This window comes from Oenanthe melanoleuca, chromosome 3, assembly GCF_029582105.1.
Source record: "Oenanthe melanoleuca isolate GR-GAL-2019-014 chromosome 3, OMel1.0, whole genome shotgun sequence".
Classification (NCBI taxonomy): domain Eukaryota; kingdom Metazoa; phylum Chordata; class Aves; order Passeriformes; family Muscicapidae; genus Oenanthe; species Oenanthe melanoleuca.
This window is the reverse complement of record NC_079336.1, coordinates 64,580,183-64,599,398: the sequence shown is the minus strand read 5'-3', so window position 1 is coordinate 64,599,398 and position 19,216 is coordinate 64,580,183. Positions and strand designations below refer to the sequence as shown.

The 19,216-nt window shown below is 34.5% G+C and overlaps 1 protein-coding gene across 3 annotated transcripts in view; it reads right to left on the bottom strand.

Annotated features, from left to right (window-relative positions):
- The window catches only part of RGS7 (regulator of G protein signaling 7), a 205,969-nt gene that overhangs the window by 110,454 nt on the left and 76,299 nt on the right, over window positions 1-19,216 (bottom strand). For all 3 annotated transcript variants that reach the window (XM_056486927.1, XM_056486926.1, XM_056486925.1), the window contains exon 3: window positions 1,005-1,101. In XM_056486927.1, coding sequence (XP_056342902.1) covers window positions 1,005-1,101 — 97 coding nt within the window. The remainder of the gene's footprint in view (window positions 1-1,004; window positions 1,102-19,216) is intronic.

Here is a 19,216-nt window from a genome sequence, read left to right as displayed (position 1 = left end):
AGTTTTAGTCATGCGTAGCAAAAATTACTGGTACTCCCTGGTATTTGAGAGAGAAAGTAAGAAAAGAGGAAAATAATGAACTGTTCTATGATCTTTTATTTCCCTCTGAAGCTAATAAAGTTAATGCATCAATAGAAAAGGTGGCACATGTTACAGCTGTAACTTGCATGTATAACTGATATACTCAATCTTTAAAAGTATGATGTATATTCTAGTACCAAAAAAAAAAAAAAAAAAAAAGGCATTTTGGTTGGTCTATTTTGATACCCATCACACACAACTTAAAGCAGAGATTAAGAATTCATATTAATTATTCATTAAAATGCCATGCCAAATTTGCACTAACTTATGGCAAATAAAGGCCCATTCTTCAGAGACTATCTTTTGTGCAAGTATCTAAAATCTATTTTGTAAAATCAGAAAGGAATTTTGTTCACTCAAGACACTATCCTTCTTTATGATAGGATTATTCACTAGCAAAAGCATTCCAAACGTTGAAAATTAAAATACAGAATTCTTCTTGGTGTTCTGGACAGTAGAAACTTGTATAAATACTTTCTGTATAAGGATATAGTCCTTATACACTCCTGTGGTGTGTGGAGTGTGGTGATGATTTTTCTTTTGTTCTGCTGCTATGAAATTTCTTATCTTCATGTACTGGCCAATACACTAAAATCATACTTGCTATGGAAGCTGGCTGAAAACCTGATCTCCCATAAAAAATATTGCTATTTTGAGATAATTAACTTTTTGTAGTAAATTAGGTATTCCTTTCACCTAATTTTCAGGACAGAAACAGCTCTGTGTAAACCCACTCCAATCTGATAGAAACATCAAAAACATCTATAATTAAACTATTCAAAGGGTAAAGAATGTCTCCTTCAGACCAGATGACTGTCAATTCTCAAGAGTACTTATTTAAAAGCGTTTCCCACTAGAGCATCCCCTTACATAAGGCAAAATGAAAACTTTAAAAATTGTATGAAATTCACTTTGACTCTTACCAGAAAAGACACTGGGAATCTTGGAAAGAAAACTTTTCACTGTACGAATAGGAATCCCATTTTTCTCATCTTGCATGCGGGCTATGACGTCTTCCATCTGAATAGAGAAATAAAAAATAGATTAATAAATAATTTCTTTCTTTGAATATCTAACTTTTCAAAACGTTCAATGACATTACAATGGAATTAACTACATCTATTCTTTCTTTTCACTTAAGCCACCAAGATGCTCCATATGAAAAACTCTGTGCAACAGGACATTTTATGCTCTTTTATTAGTCAAAGTTTAAACCATTTTTGTATGTTGCTTCTGTATCCCTAATCGGTTCCCAAAAACTTCAGTAAAAGTTTGTGGCTGGGCTATGTTGTGGAAGCAGAATAACAGACAATATTCTGTCGTGCACCTTTTACCCCTAAAGTCAGATGTCCCACCCTAGCAAACAGCAAACCAGCACTGGGTGCAGCTGTGCATTACTTGGCCCAATAAGGGAGTTGTATAGAGCCAGGAAAGGGAACACCAGCATTTGGGGTCGCCAGTGGTGTACTTAGGAAAAAGAACAAATATCCATACCAAAAAAAACAAAAAAGAAAAAAGAAAACAAAATCATTTAGCATGACTGCTCATGAAAAAGATATTTATACACAGAATGTCTGGAGGTTCCCATGTTCCATGTATTTATAGATCACAAATTAACAACCTAGGGAATACAAATCCAGTGTGACTGTCCAAACCAAAAAGTAAACACAAGAAGTAGATATTGTTAGCAAGGTGTGAAAACTCAGTCTATTGCTCAGAATTATGCAATTTGTAAAATGTAACAGAAAAAAAAAAAACCAATATTCATCTGACATGAAATTTAATTATTTAAATAGAAAAGGCTATTAATAGATTTCTGAAGAAACTGTCAAGCATATCTCTGCTCATCAACCATTATCTGAGAAATGGCATGTGTCCCTACATTTTTTTATCCACATAGTAACTGAAGATTGGTGTCAACTCCTTCCAAATTCAGTTGGTGAATTGTCTTATTTTGCCCTTAAGTCAATAAGAATTCACTCAGATTCAGGTAAATATTTTTGCTGCTATGTTTGGTGATAAATTCCACACATGCAGAGTAAGCTTGTGAGAATATTGTGAGAATTCTGCTAGAGCCCCAGAGCGAACAATGCACATTACACTAGGACAAAGTGTAGAAGACAATTTGTACATAAAGCAAGAAGTTAAATGTATATTTGCAATATAATAAGGATTACTACAAACACAGGCCACTTCTCAAGCACATTATTACAGGTAGAGAGATGCAGTTACTGCTTGCTCAAGAACACAGGAGTGCAAATGTTAAATGCCCAGTGCTGTCAGCACTGTCTTCTGAGAGTACATAGAACAAATTGTTAGCTAACATTTACATATGCTTTCCTAAACTTTCTTCATGGACAGGATTGAATCTAAACAGCGTAAAATCTAACTCTGAGAGAGGCTGAAGCTCTAGGAGAGTCCTCTGGTTTAGATTAGCAAAGTGAACTCTAGGATGTCTGCACTGCAAAATTGCACCTTCCCTTTTATATCAAGCTCATATTACTGTTCTGCATTGGGTGTGAATTCTGTCTGTGCAAAAGGCAGCTCACACTCCAGACAGCATAATTTGGAACTGCCTGGATAACTCAGCAAGCAAAGATTACCTCCTAAGTGAGCAGGAATGTTCTGAACACACAGCACAACAATAGTTCACTAATTAGGTACAGTTGACCTCTTGCATGGAAATCTAAGTTATTTGTGGTTTGTGGTTATCTTAAATCTTAAACATAAGAACTCTAGAAATTTAAGGAAAATTTAAAGGAAAAAAAAGTTTAAATTAAAGATTCAAACCTATCCAATCCAACATATGCAGATGCACAGTTTAAGTTTCAAAATATGCAGCTGCTGTTTCTGTTTCAGCTGCTTTAAATTCAGCAAATATATAACCTCTTCCACTAAAAACCATCAAACTTAATCAAACAAATCATATTTGGGAAGCAGCAGTCAAGGCATTCCTCTGTCATTCATCAACAATGACCTAAGACAATGAAAAGGGAAGAACAGTTTAATTAGAATGATGAAAGAAAATCTTAATTAATTTTGCTCAAGAAGCCTAATCTGGGAAACACATGCTGCTGCTTGATATAATAATTTTCCTTCCTGATGTATTACTGTTTGTTTCTGAGTCACCTGACTCAATGCTCAAAAATAAAATAGAGGCTTCTTCATTTCACCTCAGAATTAGACTTTTTTCTATTCATATGCTCTTACCTGGCTAAACCTGTCCGGCACTCATCTTGCAGTGGGGTCCATTTTAATCCTAAAGATTCAAACCCACAAATAATTTGCCTCCTGATCACTCAGCAAATGAAGGTCAATATGCTCAAAAAGAGCAATGTGTATAAGCATATCTTTTGGCTTTTCAGTCATCATGATACATCATTAAGTAAGTATAGCTACTTAATGTATAAAAAGTCTAGCTAGAAAGACATTTCAATGCAGCACAAATCCTACAGAAGGCTTTCTAAATAAATGTCTTCTTTTAAAAAGTGCCTTTTTTTAACCAGGGAGGTAGTTCTAACCCTGACAAAAACTCACTAAACTTCTGATGCATAGGCAACTCAGAACAAACTTGCAATATTAATATTTAAAACTTCACTTGTCTCCTTGTGAAGCTAATTTGCAGCCTTCATCTTGACACATAAAGACACTGTGAAATCTATTTCAAAGCCTAACTCTATGACAACAGTGACAATGCATCTTCTCTAAAGCAAAAAGAAAGCAGATAGCAATATCCTGTAATAGAAGGGTACAGCATACAGGAGCCATTGAACAGTGACAAGTGACTGCTCTGAACACACTGGGAGCCAGGCATGCCCAGCTCACCCCAGGAGCAGAACCAGTGGAGGTCTTGACAACACACCAGGGGCAGCTACTCACAGCCAGGTGAAAGGAATACAGCTCCTAAGAGCAGAATTTTTACGGCTCCTCAGTGCCACCATGCCATGTGGCTCGTGGGGGGAAACCCTGATCTTCAAACTGTCAAATCTAAATAAGAATTTCATTGCTGCTCATCTGCACATCTGGCAAAAATTATCAACTTGAACCATAATTCAGCATCTAAATAACTGGTTTTGGTTTTTTTTTATTAATTCAAACACAACAAAAGTGCAGGACAAGAGTTTTTTCTTCCATTAAAATTGAGCCTAAATCAACACCACATAAAGATGATCACTACATAGAAGTATACTACAAAAAGTAATTCCTCAGGAACTAAGCTAGTTCAAGAGATACATGGTAAAAACTTGAAGCCTTGGCCTACTTAGACATACACAGATGTCTTAATGTGATTTCTGTCCCTTAAAAAAAAAATAAATTCAATGCCAGGGAATTAAGACTATACTCAGGAATACCAAAATCAAATAAGCATAATTTTGTACTCAGTTATCACACATCAGAACAGGGACTGCTCTTAGTTGAGTGTACTGGGGTCCACCCACACTACAGCTTTCTTCATTTTGCTAAAATCTTTTTTTTTTCCTTTTACACAAATGCAGGGTTGGAATAGCCCAGTGAAACTACCTACAAACCTTATCCAAACTTGTTTCACTTGTTAAAAAGTACAGAGTCACAGTATATTTCTTAGAGTATGCAACATGCTTCTTTAAATATTTTCTGCCCTCTCCATTTTAGCACTTTACAGAGTCCAAGTCCAGTTGGCCAGAAGGTTGCAGGAAGTTTTCCTGAGCCTGTCCCTGTGCAGAGATGTGCTTCAAAGCAACATGGGCTGAGCAAAACTTGCAGGGTAGGAGACAGATACAAGGTTTCTTAAAATACAAGGGCCACTTTTCTTCTTACTGCTTCACTGACAAGCACAGGTACAGGCAAAGTGATTGCCAGATCAAGTCAGTAAGAAATAACCTTGGGGGTGGAGATGGAAGGTTAAAGGGAGACCTTCAGTTTACCCAGTGTATAAGGCAAAGTCACCGAAGTAAAATAAAAAATCTTAGCTTAACAATGCTGGCAACTCTTTTTCTAAATCAAATGTGTAGAAACAGATGGTTTAGTATCCACATGCCAAAGATTTTAGCATTTTCTCTTCAATGGGTTATTTCAACTCTTTATTCCTACTTGGTATGAAACTCAAGTTTCAAATGTTCAGAAAAGTACATTTAGATTTCTGACTAAAACACAGTGCTGAAAGAGGGCTTGAAGCATTCAAGATTAACCAAACTGTTAATGACAGTCATGCACGAACTCTCTGAGCTTGCTGATACAAAAACAGTCAGTCAGGAGGTTTTCTAAGACAGCAATACTGCATCTCTGGTCTACCAATACAGGAAACAGCCCTAGGTAATCTCTGATGAACATTAAATTATAGAATAACTTAATTAAAAGCATACAAAGATGACTGGTCTCATTCTTTTCAGAGCTTCTATTTGCTGAAATAATTATTTGACATCATAAAATCAAACGACAAACCAACACAAAAGTTTCCAATCACATTAAATAGATGCATTGAAGATAGTTTGAAGAGCCTAATTTTCTACATGTACCTATGATGCTGGCACCTCTGCCTCATGTTTTTTTCCTTCTGTATATGAAGACACTGGTGTGAAAAAATAGTAGTTCTCAGTCCCTAAACAGAATACCTGCGGAGAGCAAAAGATGTTCTGGCTTCACATGTAGCACAAAGGTCTGTATTTAATAATTTTCTGTCATTACTCTTATGACTTCATTTGTATTTTTCAATGTGAATTTCTAATTGAGATTCAAATTTATTTTGCTTAATTATCCATACTGTTTCAGATTCAACAAACAGGTAACGTGTCAGACTGGTTGTAAAACAAGCATGGTACTACATGTCTAAGCCTGTGCTTATATTAAATGAGCACAGGGCAAACCTTTGCCATTTATTAAGAATAATTAAGGCTATTTTGAATTTATTTGAAAATTGATGCCAGTTCTGTGCAATTATTTCTGAGGCCTAATTAAATGAACAGTCCCACTGGGCTTCTCCTTAATATCAACCCTGTATGTTCATCACTGAACTTGCATCAATAAGATAAGCTGTGCACACTTTGCTGATTTAAAACTGTGGGTTTGAATGATAATTTTAAGCATGATCTTCTTATTCACGTAATTAAAATGCTGACTCATCAAAACCATTTAATTTAAAAGGCTCTTGTAGTTTAATACAAACCATACAAGTAGTTCTTGTGCTTTTCAAACACCCATTATAATACTTTTTGAAAGATGGACAACTTAAAAGCGGACTTTGAGGTCCTGTCATTAACCTGCAATCATGTGGCATAAAGCTGTTAGTGATCCCTAGGTAAGGACTGAATAAAGGATAATCCCTGTCACAAGAAACTGTACAATATTGAATGGAAAATCTTGAAGATGCCATCTAGTACATTCTGTAGGTAGTAATTTACACCAATAAGTAACTAGCTTTTCTCCTAAGGACTGCTAGTCTTGCATAAGTCTATGAAAAATCAGGCAGTAGTAATTCTAGCTCCCTAGCCCTCATAAAAATGCAATTTCAAACAACAAAAAAAAAAATCTTAAGCAAGAAAATAGGCCACTTGCAAAATAATCCAGATGCTTTTAAATTGTTTCATAGTATTAATACTTCAGAATTTATTTTTACTCTGGTCTTTTCTAGCCAAGAAGCATTTTCTATATTTAGTCAATGTTAGAATCAGATACAGAAGGTATAAAAGGCTATGAACTGATTCAAAAATTACTACTTTAACTGAATGGTTCTCATGTTAAAATTCCAGATAGATAAAAAAAGCATTTAATTTTGTTTACATGTTTTTCTAGGAACTTAGAAACAATTAATGACAATTAATTTAAAAAAACACATTTCTCAAGCCTTAAATGCTATACTTGCACAACAAATCAGAGAAAGCTTACCCAAAGGAGTTAAAAAAACACATCCAGATGGTGGAATTTCAAAAGCACCTAAGTCAATGATAATTTTGGAAACTGCATTTCTGCTTTCAGTAAAATAATTATTTCCATCACATTCCAACTTTGCTTGGAATGACAGAGGAAAGAGAAGCATCACTGGACACCTCAGAAGAAAACTCAGCTTGATGAAGGAGGTCTTGGTGAAAGATAATTTTTATTAATAGAGAGATTTCTGCAAGAATACTTCATTCAGAATAAAATATATATTTTTAAAGCAGATAAAACTATGCATAATTTTTATTAATCTGTCAAGCCAAGATTTGAGCTTCTAGACTGTGCTACCACAGATAGAAATAATATTTCCAAGGCAAAATACAAAGTTCTCAAAATACAGTCTTTCAAAGCCAATCTGTTTCCTGGGTTGTACTGATTATTTGTAACTTGATGGTTCTGACACTAAAAATTAAGTCCCCTGTACATTTCAGAAACAGAGAAGTTCAATGGAAACCTGATCTCTGAGACACCAAATGGACCTTCCAAAACAATATTATGAAAGTGGTCAAAATGTTTGAATGTTTTTCAAATAAGAAGAAAAGTAAAATGTCAAAACTCAACAGCAAAAAAGAAAAATTAAAGCACAGATTCTGGTCAGTACGCAGGCTAGCATTTAAAAGAAGAAAACAGATGCTGCCATTTTTGTAGATAATGAAAAATAATGAAATAAGTTAGGTTATATATATAGGCAACTCAGATACAAAAGTGAATTGGAGCCAATAGCACATTTTGCCTTCACAAAAAAGAGTGAATCAGAGTTATGATATATTCATCCACCTAACAAAAAAAATGATGTTCCTCCGGAGAACACTTACATTTACTCCAAAATATTGTCATTTAATTCTAAAGTAAAAAAAAAAAAAAATTAATTGGTACATCTGCCTTATATCATCTGTTACTAAGGGTTTTAGGTCTTAATTTTTCTGGTTGGAATCTCTTTTCCTCACTTTTCAGATGGTCCCAAACATTACAAACCCACACCCTAGCAGATCGTTTTAGAAGCAGCTACTGTTGACCAAGGATAAAACCTTTCTTAAAAAGTACAATATCATTATCCTTCAAATAGTGATGAGCGAAAAAGTACTTACAAGAAGTGTTTCAAGTTACATTGACAGAAATAACATTTTAGGGCAATCAATAATAAGTATTTTGGTGATTTCTGCATTGCTCTCTGCCCTGTGGTGTGGCAAGACTGAAGGAGGCTAGCTGATCTGTTAATATTTCAGCACCTATAGAACAGAAATACTGTATAAAAACTTCATTACTAGTCTCTTGGCCCTTGAAATTGCTCCGAGTCATAAAACTCCATTAAATACAAAAGTAAAACTGCTACCATCAAAATAAATTTTTACAAGTGACTTTTAAATCATGTTCTTGTAAAAAAAAGGGTTCTTAATTGTATTACAGTAAGGAAAGCTTTCAGTATCAATTCTATTTGGCATTTTAAAAAACAGTCTGCTGATGCAATACAGTAATGTAGCATTATATGACAGATGGACTGGTTTCACAGTAGTCTGTTCACCCTCTGTTACACAACTTACTTTAAAACAAATATTTTATTCTTACCTAATCTGAATAGATAGAAAATAGACAGTTGTGGATGTTCTATGTCAGTTCTTAAAGTATATTGAATTCACCCATATTCACTTATAGAACAATGTAAAAGAAACGAAAACAACTGAAATACTGAACTATTGATTTGCCAAGTGAACAACACAGATAATTAATGGATAAAGTCCACAGAAAACACAACAATGGTACATTCCTTATGCAATTAAAAAACGAAAAAATAAATCCACACAAAAAAACCCCTCCAAACACATCAAGAAGTGTACTGAAATAAATGAATCAGAATATTTAAACCTTTCCTCCAAAAAAATTTAGCTACTAGCATTCTAATAACACCAGGACATTTTTCCCTCCTTATTAAAAGTCTTATCATCATCTCCCCTTCAAGCCAGCAGAAGCTCCAGGCTTGATCATCTTTTTACTCTTCATGAGAAGATTACACACACTCTAGTACTAATTTTCATGCTAAAAAGCAAAATTATTTTATATAGCTCTTGCTAATAGCAATTCAGGACCTGTAGTGCAAACTTCAGGTTTATGCAAGATGAGCAATGCATACAAACATTAGCCTGCCCTTCAGTGACAAAAATTATTCATTTCTACATGTCAAGCAAATTTTTTCATCTTTTATTAGCTCCACAAATTAGTCAAGCTTTTCATCAATCAAAACATTAGCAGATTTAAGAAAAATAGGTCATAGGTCTTATTCCACTGGGAGTAATAACAATAAGTTTTACATACATTTGAAAAACCAAAACGTTGAGGTGAATTTATGTGTAAAATAAACGGTTCTTTCCTGCATTGGTTTTTACCGTTTTAAAATGTATTTTAATTTGATTGGGGCAACACACCCAAAAAACATATTTGTAATGAAACAAAATTATAAAATGTAATTTAAATAAGGAATAGTATTTTGAAAAGAATACCAAAACTGTCCTATTTTATTTACAATATCTCAGCATCTCCAGAGTTTTTCCCATATAGGATTCTAACTGCATCAGCCAGACTCTAAGATGAATTTAAAATCTTATTTTCCTAAAACAGACAAAATGTTTATCTGGCATTCACAAAATTCTGGCATTCTTCTAAAAATTACTTAAGTCATAGAAAAATAACTTGATTAACAGAATGTAGCCCATTTTTGCCTTTAGGAGTTATTTGAAATGAGTCAGAATTTTGATACAGGCTTTTGATTCTACACAATGAACGGCCAAAACAGAAATGAAAGTTCCTTATTTACCAATGAAAGCCAAGTTAGCCATACTCCTTGATCAAAGTAGGCTTTTATGGGAGATTTCTTTAAAAAATCACTGCAAAAGAATAGTAAAGCCAGTCAACACCTAATTCCATTGCACAGTTACATTACAAACACACAAGCCAAGACTTCTTGGCTTCATTGCTTATAATTAAATTCACGTGATTTCTTTCTCCACCCATTGAAGAAGGACATAGTTTGTTCTCAGTCTCACTCTAAATTGCTGTATTTTCACAAAGATCTTCTGCCATGTAATTATTTGGGAGCAATTTCAGTAAAGGCTTATTTGTCAAAGCACTGAAACAGTTTGTAAACATTAAGGCTAAAATTTTCTAAGAAAAGGAAAGCAGCTAAATACCTAACTCATTAAAAACAGTGAACTGACATATCAAAAGACAGTGGGTGACACAGTGGTGAGTGTGTTATGTTCCAGTGCTTTGTGAAACAGGACCCCATTCCAGTGTGACAGTTCCCAGTTTATATTTTGACTGGTTGCAGCATAATTAGGAAAAGCAGAACATATTTTATACTTTCAGTTGTATGCAGCAATTGCATCAGCTCCAACACTCCACTGGACTTGGGCTGAAGAAATTAAGGAAATTTAAAATGAACTATGTGCCTTAGATTTATTTAATTTTCCTCTGTTTTTAAAAACATGAATTTGTCTTATGAATTCATGTTAAATTTTTCCAGAAGAACTAACCATACTTTAATTTCCTTTGGAATAAAGAGTACAGAAAAGGCTATCTTGCCATCAAAACACCAGAGCCTTTGAATTCTTATGATTTAGACACTTCAAAGCAAATCAGGTCTGTATGTTCTGTACTTGTCCAATTTATTCACAGTTTGACATTTACAGTATCTACATTTTATTTTCCTTTGCAGTCATTTTCTTTTTGATTAGAAACATTCTATGTCTTTATTGTCAAATCATATTTGCCCCACAAAAGAAAGTAGAGCAGCAGTCGTTAACAGATTTGAAATATGTGAGCTCCGAGAATTGTGAATTATGGCTATAAAACCATCTCTTTATTCTACCTGATAGACAATTGGGAAAGAAGATATTCTCTTATAAACAAGTTTTGGTATTCACATACTACTATGTATATGCAGTGAGATTAGAATAATATTAAATCAGACACACTGTAACTTAAGAACTAAAAAATGAAAATTAATTTGAGCTAATTAAAAAACATAAAACCAAAATAAATCAGAATTAAAGCCCAAAAATTCATTTGTGAAATTATTTTTTACTCCAGAAAAATATAGGCAAAACATTGCAGGAAAAATTTATGGAATGCAATCTTTTGGTCAAATTTTATTTTGCCAGAAGGACAAACCCATTCCAGCTATTTGGTGCAGTGAGCAGCATGTACAACAGGATGACTATTGGAAGTTTGAATGCCATATCCACCTTTCTGTCAGCCATAGGGGTGGACAAGACATTCTCAACTCAACCTCAAATCTCTCAACTGATATGTAGGTGGTTAATTTGAATACTTGGAAAAGTCAGAATCTCTGTAATAGATCCAGTTGGATCAAACTGGTAACATGAATGAGAACAATTTTCATAGAAAGTTACTTTCAGAACAGAAAAGCTTGACTGCAATAAAGTCATTTCTCACTTGAAAAATCACAAGTCTTTTGAAAGAGATTTTTTCCATCATGAGTTTATCTGTTTTACCAGTTTAAAGGATGGAAAGTAACCAGGTTTAATAACTGAAGCACTACTTCAGTTAATCCTGTGTGTGTGTAAGGAAGCATTTAGAATGACCTGTCTAATACTGCAAGTGTATTAGATATGAAAAATTGCTAGAAGAAATGAGACTCTTACTAAAAAGAAACCATATTTTCCTTTACAGAGTGGCTACACTGAAAGAGATCTCCACACTAATAAATTGAAAATTATAAATAGAGGTAATCTGCAAGCACCTACACCTTCCAAGCAGAAACCACAGATTCCTACTTTTGGCTGAAAAGAGGTAATACATTAGACAACTAGTCTTTACCTGGAAAAATTAAAGGGGCTGCAGATTTTGTACAAATACAGAAAACCCTAATTCTGTTCTTTTAAATGGTTTCAAATAAGGTCAGAGAAAAGTAAAATACCTACACAGAGATAAGATTCCTCTGGCACTTGGGAAAAACAGAACAAGTTACATTTAGCAGAGGAGTCACATAATGAGGACTTCAGAATCCTTGGTTTTCTTCTCCACTTTGCTACCAACTGACCTTTGGCAAGTCACTGTAACCTCCAGTGGCTGAGAAATGTGAAAGACAACTAAGGAAACAAACATTAAATAAAAAAAACATTCTAAAGTTTTTGATGTGCTGGAGCATTGTAATGCTAGAGAAAATTAAGCATACAGATTTTGAAACAGACTGGAGTTTTCCAGAAAGCTGTAGAGTCCTGACATTTTTTTCCCACTCTATATCTTCTCAGAGACATGAATCAAAGTCTACTGTAGTCAGTGAAGGCATTTCCTTTGATATTCTGGGAAGAAATATTAGCATCACTGGGTGCTGGGCTTCTAAATATTAAGTATTTTATGACTGTCACAGCACACGTCCTCCTTTTCTATCAAAAGCTAAACTATTTATAAACTTCCAGAAATTAAATAAAAGATGTTGCATTCCATATACAAAACCACAAAACTGTACTTCTGTATAGTCCCCCCTTACAACTAACTTAACATCTTGGATGTTGATGTCTTGAATGCATTAAATATGTTAAACTCAGCTCAGATGTTCATTATTCTGAAGGAGAATATTTAGAGACATATTTGTTTACTGTATGCCTCTTTGTTCCATCATTACCTTACATATCCTGTAGCAGTATATAATGTTGCAAGACAAACATAAAGAAAGACTTGTACACTGAAATAATTTTAAAAGGCTTTTATGCTTTTTTTTTAAGCAGAAAGGGAGGAGAGAATCACAAGGAGGGCAAGGGAAAGATCCATGTTCATTATCTTTTCATTTCCTTTGAAACTGTGTAGATTTTCATTTTAGTTTATGGTCATCATACACACCCTTATGAGGATTTACCTTTTGGTACATAATCCTACTTAAAGATAAGATAGGATCTTTGAAGTCTAATACTGAAAAATGAAGTTACAAAAATATTCACTGCCTCATAACATTAGACCTCACAAAATCCTGCATCCAGAATAAATCACTTAGGTAACAGCACTATATTCTTATTTAAAAGAAATCTTTATTTACAGATCAAATAAATGGGTGGCTAGGGAAATCTTATAACATCAAAGACCCCCAGGTCTGATTTTTAAGACAAAAATGACAAATCCTGACAAAAGAGACATTAGATTTTAATCATTCCTTGCTCTAAAACAATCTCTACCAGAGAGTGACCACGGTGCTTCTAGTGCTATCTCAAATGTTTTATAGATCTATTATCATAAGAGCTACTGTTGTGAGTTGAGAGTTAATATAAAAAGATGCTGACAAAAGGGAATGGGGATTCTGGAAATACTGAGTAAAACTGCTGAGATTTGACTGCAGAGACCAGTGACTTCTAAGGTACTATGAATGGGTAAAAGCAATAAAAATATTTAATCTCTGAATGCTACATATCCAGTGTAAATTGTCAGATATCAGGACACTCATGGTACATTTGGTTCAGGAACAGTTTTGAACATATTAATGTCCACTGTACACCTTGCAGTGCAGGCTAATGCAAACTGAAGAGTTTTGCATAAGTATCCTGGTTTCAGCTAGGCAGAGTTAATTCCTTCTCAGTAGAGATTACAGTGCTGTGTTTTGGATTCAGAATGAGAATGGTGTTAACACACAGGTATTTTGGCTTTTCACTAACTCATGTTTATCCCAAGCCAAGGACTTTTTTCATGTCTTGTGCCTTGTCAGTGAGGAGGTAAGCAAAAGAAACTAGGAGGGAACACAGCTGGACCAGGTGGTCCAAACTGACCAAAGGGATATTCCACAACATAGAAGGTCATGCCTGGTATATAAACTGGGGGAGTTATCTGGAAATGCAGCCAATCTGGGTCCAGGAAGGGGATCTGGCATCAGTCAGCAGGTGATGACCAATTGCATTGTGCACCAGTTGCTTTTACCTTTTTATTATCACCATTATTATCATTTACCATTATTGTTGTATTTAACTTTCTTTTCAATTACTAAACTCTTCTTATGTCAACCTACACGTTTTACTTTGGTTCTCCTCCCCATTCCACAATGGTGAAGTGTGGGCTGAGCAAGAGGTTGCATGGTACCTAATTTCCAGCTGGGTTTAAAACACAGTAATCAGGAGGAGATCAGGTTCCATTCCTTGTTGTTTTTGTCCTAGGTAACATTTGTAAACTCCCAGAAGTGAACTGAAGCCTTGGCTTAACTTTAGGAATTGGTTCTATAACATCATTGAAAGTCTGACATTCATTCCTAAGCAGTAGTCCACTGTCTTACAAAAGCATGTCTTAAAAAGAATTCATGAAAAAGGGCTTTCTGGGAGACTTTGGAATATTGTATTAGCTTTAGATTTCTTATCAAACCATGGACTTAAAATTCTAAAATTCATGTCTTATTTATAAATCACTTGCACATTTAACTGTACTTTCCAAATAAAATACATGCAAGAAATCCCCAGACACAGAAAATTCATTAGGAATAATTATGAGAACAACTTGACCCAAAAAGGAGGCTGTTATGGTTTGCTTTATTTCCTTTATTTTATTATGTCATTTAGGCTTATTATCCGGTGAGATCATCCCCACTGTGTGCTCTACAGCATCTAAAGAAGTTGCAACGACCAACTTGAAAGTGTAAATCAGAATTTGTTCCACAGTATACATAGCAAAATGAGGAATCTATACTTTAAGGCCCAGGTTATTCCAAAGACTACACATTCCAAACCAGTTTGCAAAACTGTAATTTTTTTACCAAAAGCTCAAAAGCAGCACAGTGCATGTCCTTTGCTAGCCCTCAGAGACAGAAATTAGAAGACAAACCAGGTGCCAAAATATAGAAAACAAGTGGTAATTCCCATAATTTGTAACTACTCAATATTGCTACTGGCAAATCAATATCCCACAAGATTACTGCACCAGAACACCTCACTCATACCCAAAATAAGTTTTCTTCACACTGGCAAAGCAGCGAGGCACACTGTTGAAGTCTATTGACATCCACTGTGAAATCCATTTGAAATGCAGGGCTGAGCTCTCTCTGGCCTTGCCCTGAAGCCTGAGTGAGGGCACAGCCCCAGGATGGCCCCACCTCAGTCCCTCTGCAGCTCACATGGAGCCAGCCGGGGCAGCGCAGTGCCCGAGGGCTGCTCTGAGTACCACACTGCTTCTGCTGCCTTCCCTCTTGCATCCCTGCCAAGCACATGCATAAAACAATAATTAGTTCTTAGCCTCACTAATGCTCTCCTAATGTCATCTCAGATGCTGTCAAATTCATGACTCCAGCACTAAAAATCAGATTAATATAATTAATAAGTGATTAACATGAAGTTTATTTTAGAACTTCCGACATTACAGCAAGGCTCATATAATTAAAACATTAGTAATTTGGTAAAGGTTGTGAAATAAATGTAGAAAAAGCAATAAATTTAAACCACACTTCACAAGGATCGACTATAGGCAAGTATATTTCCTTTTTGTGGTGTCTTGTCAGTACTTGCAACCACCATCCCATGTATTGAAGCAATCTAATTTTGGGGTCTAGAGCACATGGACTGCAAAGACTGAGACAATCAACTTGAATTCACAAAAGCCCTGCCATAATTTAAAAGATATGGAATAAAATAAAATGTAAAACAAACTCAATTTTTATATTTTTCATCATTCTTCCATTCCTATTGGACAAGAGGTATCTTTGATAACAGCCTCAACACCTCAAGTGCCAAAAAGTTTTTTTAATTCAATAATCCTTATCTCAAGTCACACACACAAATAAAAGTGACTCCATTTGAAATTGATTTTAGATTTCTATAAACTCCATCTACATTATTCATATTTTATTATTTTTCTGACCACTACAGACTTCCTTTACTGTTGCTTAAAGCTGTAAGATAGTGAAGCTCTTGTCTGTACGTCCTTGAGCAGAATACTGCTCAAGTCTTCCCCGTTTGTCCTGGCTTTGAATCTCCAAGTTTGAGGTTTACTATTTTTTGCATATACTGTAGTTGATAGTTATGCATATATTATACTTGGAGCTTATCAGCTAAAAAAAACAAACTTCTTCTTTTAAGGTTCAGTGTTCAGCTCATTAGGTAAGCTATATGATCAAGTGATATTGTTAAATAACAGCTCAAAGAATAAAATAAAACCCACTAAAAAATGGTTTGCTTACACTGCAGCACATGTTACCATGGCATTCATTTTTATTTCAGTCATAATAAAGAATTATTCCCAAGGCAGTTAAGGGTTTATAAAATTCATAAATTCTTTTGTACTTGTCAGCAGAGTCTCTCACCTGATAGCATGTAAATTTCTTTTTGGATTTAATTTTGGTTCATAAACTCTTTTAATCAATTAAATGTAATTGAACTAAGAGTCACAGCAATACAGGAATGCTTGCTCAGATAAGAAGTTAAATGAGATGACCAATTCCTACTGTGACATGTAGCAATTCCTCCAAATTTTTGATTCAAGGTCTCACAGCTATTATTAGATACATGCAGGATTTTTAATATTTTTTTTAATCGTACAATGTAATTCAATCTTAAACCCCAATATTTACAGCTGGTCTTCTCCATAGTTCCATTCAAAAGAGTGCCACTGTCTGAGCATCAACTTCAGCAGTTTTTTGCCTCTCTGCTTTTCCAAATGTAACCTACTCTTCTTGCCTTTCAAACTCTCAGTGCCCTATCTGCCTTCTAGCTGTTGGTAATACATTCCTGAATTCAGCTAAGGTCTCAGTCCTTTTAATCCAAAGTAACAGCAAACAGAACTCTTCTCTGTCCTCCAGAATTCAAAATTGTCACATTGCCAGCCTCCACACAGTAAGTATCCCTCATGTCATTGATTTTTCAGGTAGAGACCAACTGACATCCTCAAACCAAGTATAATAACCTGTTTGTAAACTACACAGAAATATCTTTCAAGTAACATCTTGAAATTAAGACAGTAACTGGTAGACAGATGGTTGAGCTCTGTTCCAACTCAATTATTTATTATTTTGTAGTTACATAGATTGATTTCTGCAGTTTCTTTTAGGCGCCTCAAAAAAGCAAAAATCTATAATTGACAGATGATGAGCCAGCTGATAAACACTATGGAGTGCACAAACTGCAGGATGTACTGCTTCAGAATGAGAGAGAAAAAAATTTTAAAGAAAAATAGCATAAAAAACTTCTGGTGATTTCTTTTTTATTATTATTAATGGAGGGGCTTGCCCTCTCCTAAGTACAAAGGACTGACTAGTACTGGTAATGAATCCTCTCAGGAAATCATCATTTCAGTTCAGGTCTCAATCTAGAAGTCTTCTATTTCCTTTGTGCTAATTCAAGCCTTTTTATAAATGTATGAAGACATTGTTGCCACACTCTTTCACAACTGAATCCCACAACAAGCTTCTTATATTCAAACTGTTAAAGAGGCAAACTTTAAAAAACCCCCAAAAAAACGAGCATAAAGGAGAGAGAGAGGAAACGCCAAGCTGGTACATCTGGATGAAAAATCATGCACTTAACACATTTCCCAAAAACTGCAAATACATACTCACAAAATCTTCGGAGAGTTTGTGCTCATTTACAGAAGGATAATCTCAATATGACCGTATCAAAAGACTAAGAATATAAGTGCATACAGTATTTTACATATATTTAATACTTTAAAAAAAAACATTTTAAAATTTAATGGCTTTCTAGTATAAAATAAATATGCATAATGATGCATAATTTCAAAGAAACCAAGGCTTAAGCTCAAGATGCAGTTACCAAAGAACGAGTTTTCATAAAATACACTCAATGAACATTGTATATCTAATTTAGAGCTGAGCATCTGCTCTTATTAACAATTTCCTACTTTCTGCTCCTTCTGTTGAAAAAGGGAGTTTTTGTTTGGTTGGGGTTTTTTACTTTTTTAAATTTCAATTCTATTGTATTTAAAGTCTCTAGATACCAATATAAATATGAAGTATTAAAGAGTTTATATAGTATAAAAACAATATAAGTTTATCTTAATTCAGAATTATGAAAATTTAATGAAAAAGTTTAGTTTTTAACTAACTTATTAATTTACTTAATTTTAAGTTTAGTTTTGGTTTGTATTGGTAAAATTGAGTTACAAAATTCTGAATTTCAACCAGTCATAATCATTTAGTGTGAAAAAGGTAATTTATAACTTTTTTTCTGCAACACAAACAGTGCATCCACAATGAAAGTTAAATATTCTGGCAGGACAACAAGCTCTGTGAATGATTCTGCATACTAAAACCCTATTTCAAATTTCATTTAATGGTTTTTCCAAACAGACACATTCAATTTAACAGATCCTGAATGCTACACCTTCCACTGCCAGATAGAGACAGACCCAGGACTCCCTGTTTTCTGCCCTATCTCATAAAGAGGGTCAAGGTACTGCAGAGCTTTAGAAGAATAATAAGGTTGTCAAGGTTGTAGCTGCAAACATCATATCCACTGGTATAAAAGGAAAAATAATATTTCATTTCTGACTTTATTTCAGGACTTCCAAGCCGTGAAAAAACCAGCAACTGAAAACAGATTTGTCAGGTAGCTAAACTAAGAGGTAGCAGTCTTCAGTGTACAAGAATCAGAAAGTTACTTAGTAAAGCTACCAGTCATGGAGACCATTCCTATTATTTAATCTATATAAAAGGTTTATAAAACCAGAGATTTTTTTTTACTCATGCCACACTCCCTCTACTGCTGGCAATTTTCACATTCTTATCTGTGCTGAGTCAATCACTTTGATGCTGTATGCACTAATGTAGGGGCAGAAAGCTCAGTCAGTGACAGTGGCCAGGAAATGATTGTGGGGCAAAAATTTGTCTCCCTACTCAGCATTGTGTTCTAAATTAAAAGGCATTGTACAGAGCACCATCACCTAACCCATTTAAACTACTGATTCTATCCAAGCCAATTATGTGAAGGCAATAGGAAGATCCATCAGCAGAAAGACTAGAGACATTCTTTCACATTTATTTGTTTGTAGTTCTGAGTTTTAATAAACTTTGTTTAATATATATTGTGTCTTTTTCTCCTACTCTCTTAAAACACCAGAACACATTTTTCTTCTGTCATAGAACTCTCAGCTTCAATCTTTAATTTACTAGCCCCAGGAAAAATCTCAAAAGTAAAAGCAGATAGAATGAGAGAATATCTACCAATAAAATCCAAAGCACAGTGTCATTTGTAATTTGGTGTATTACAATATTTTCTATGCCAAGATCTCA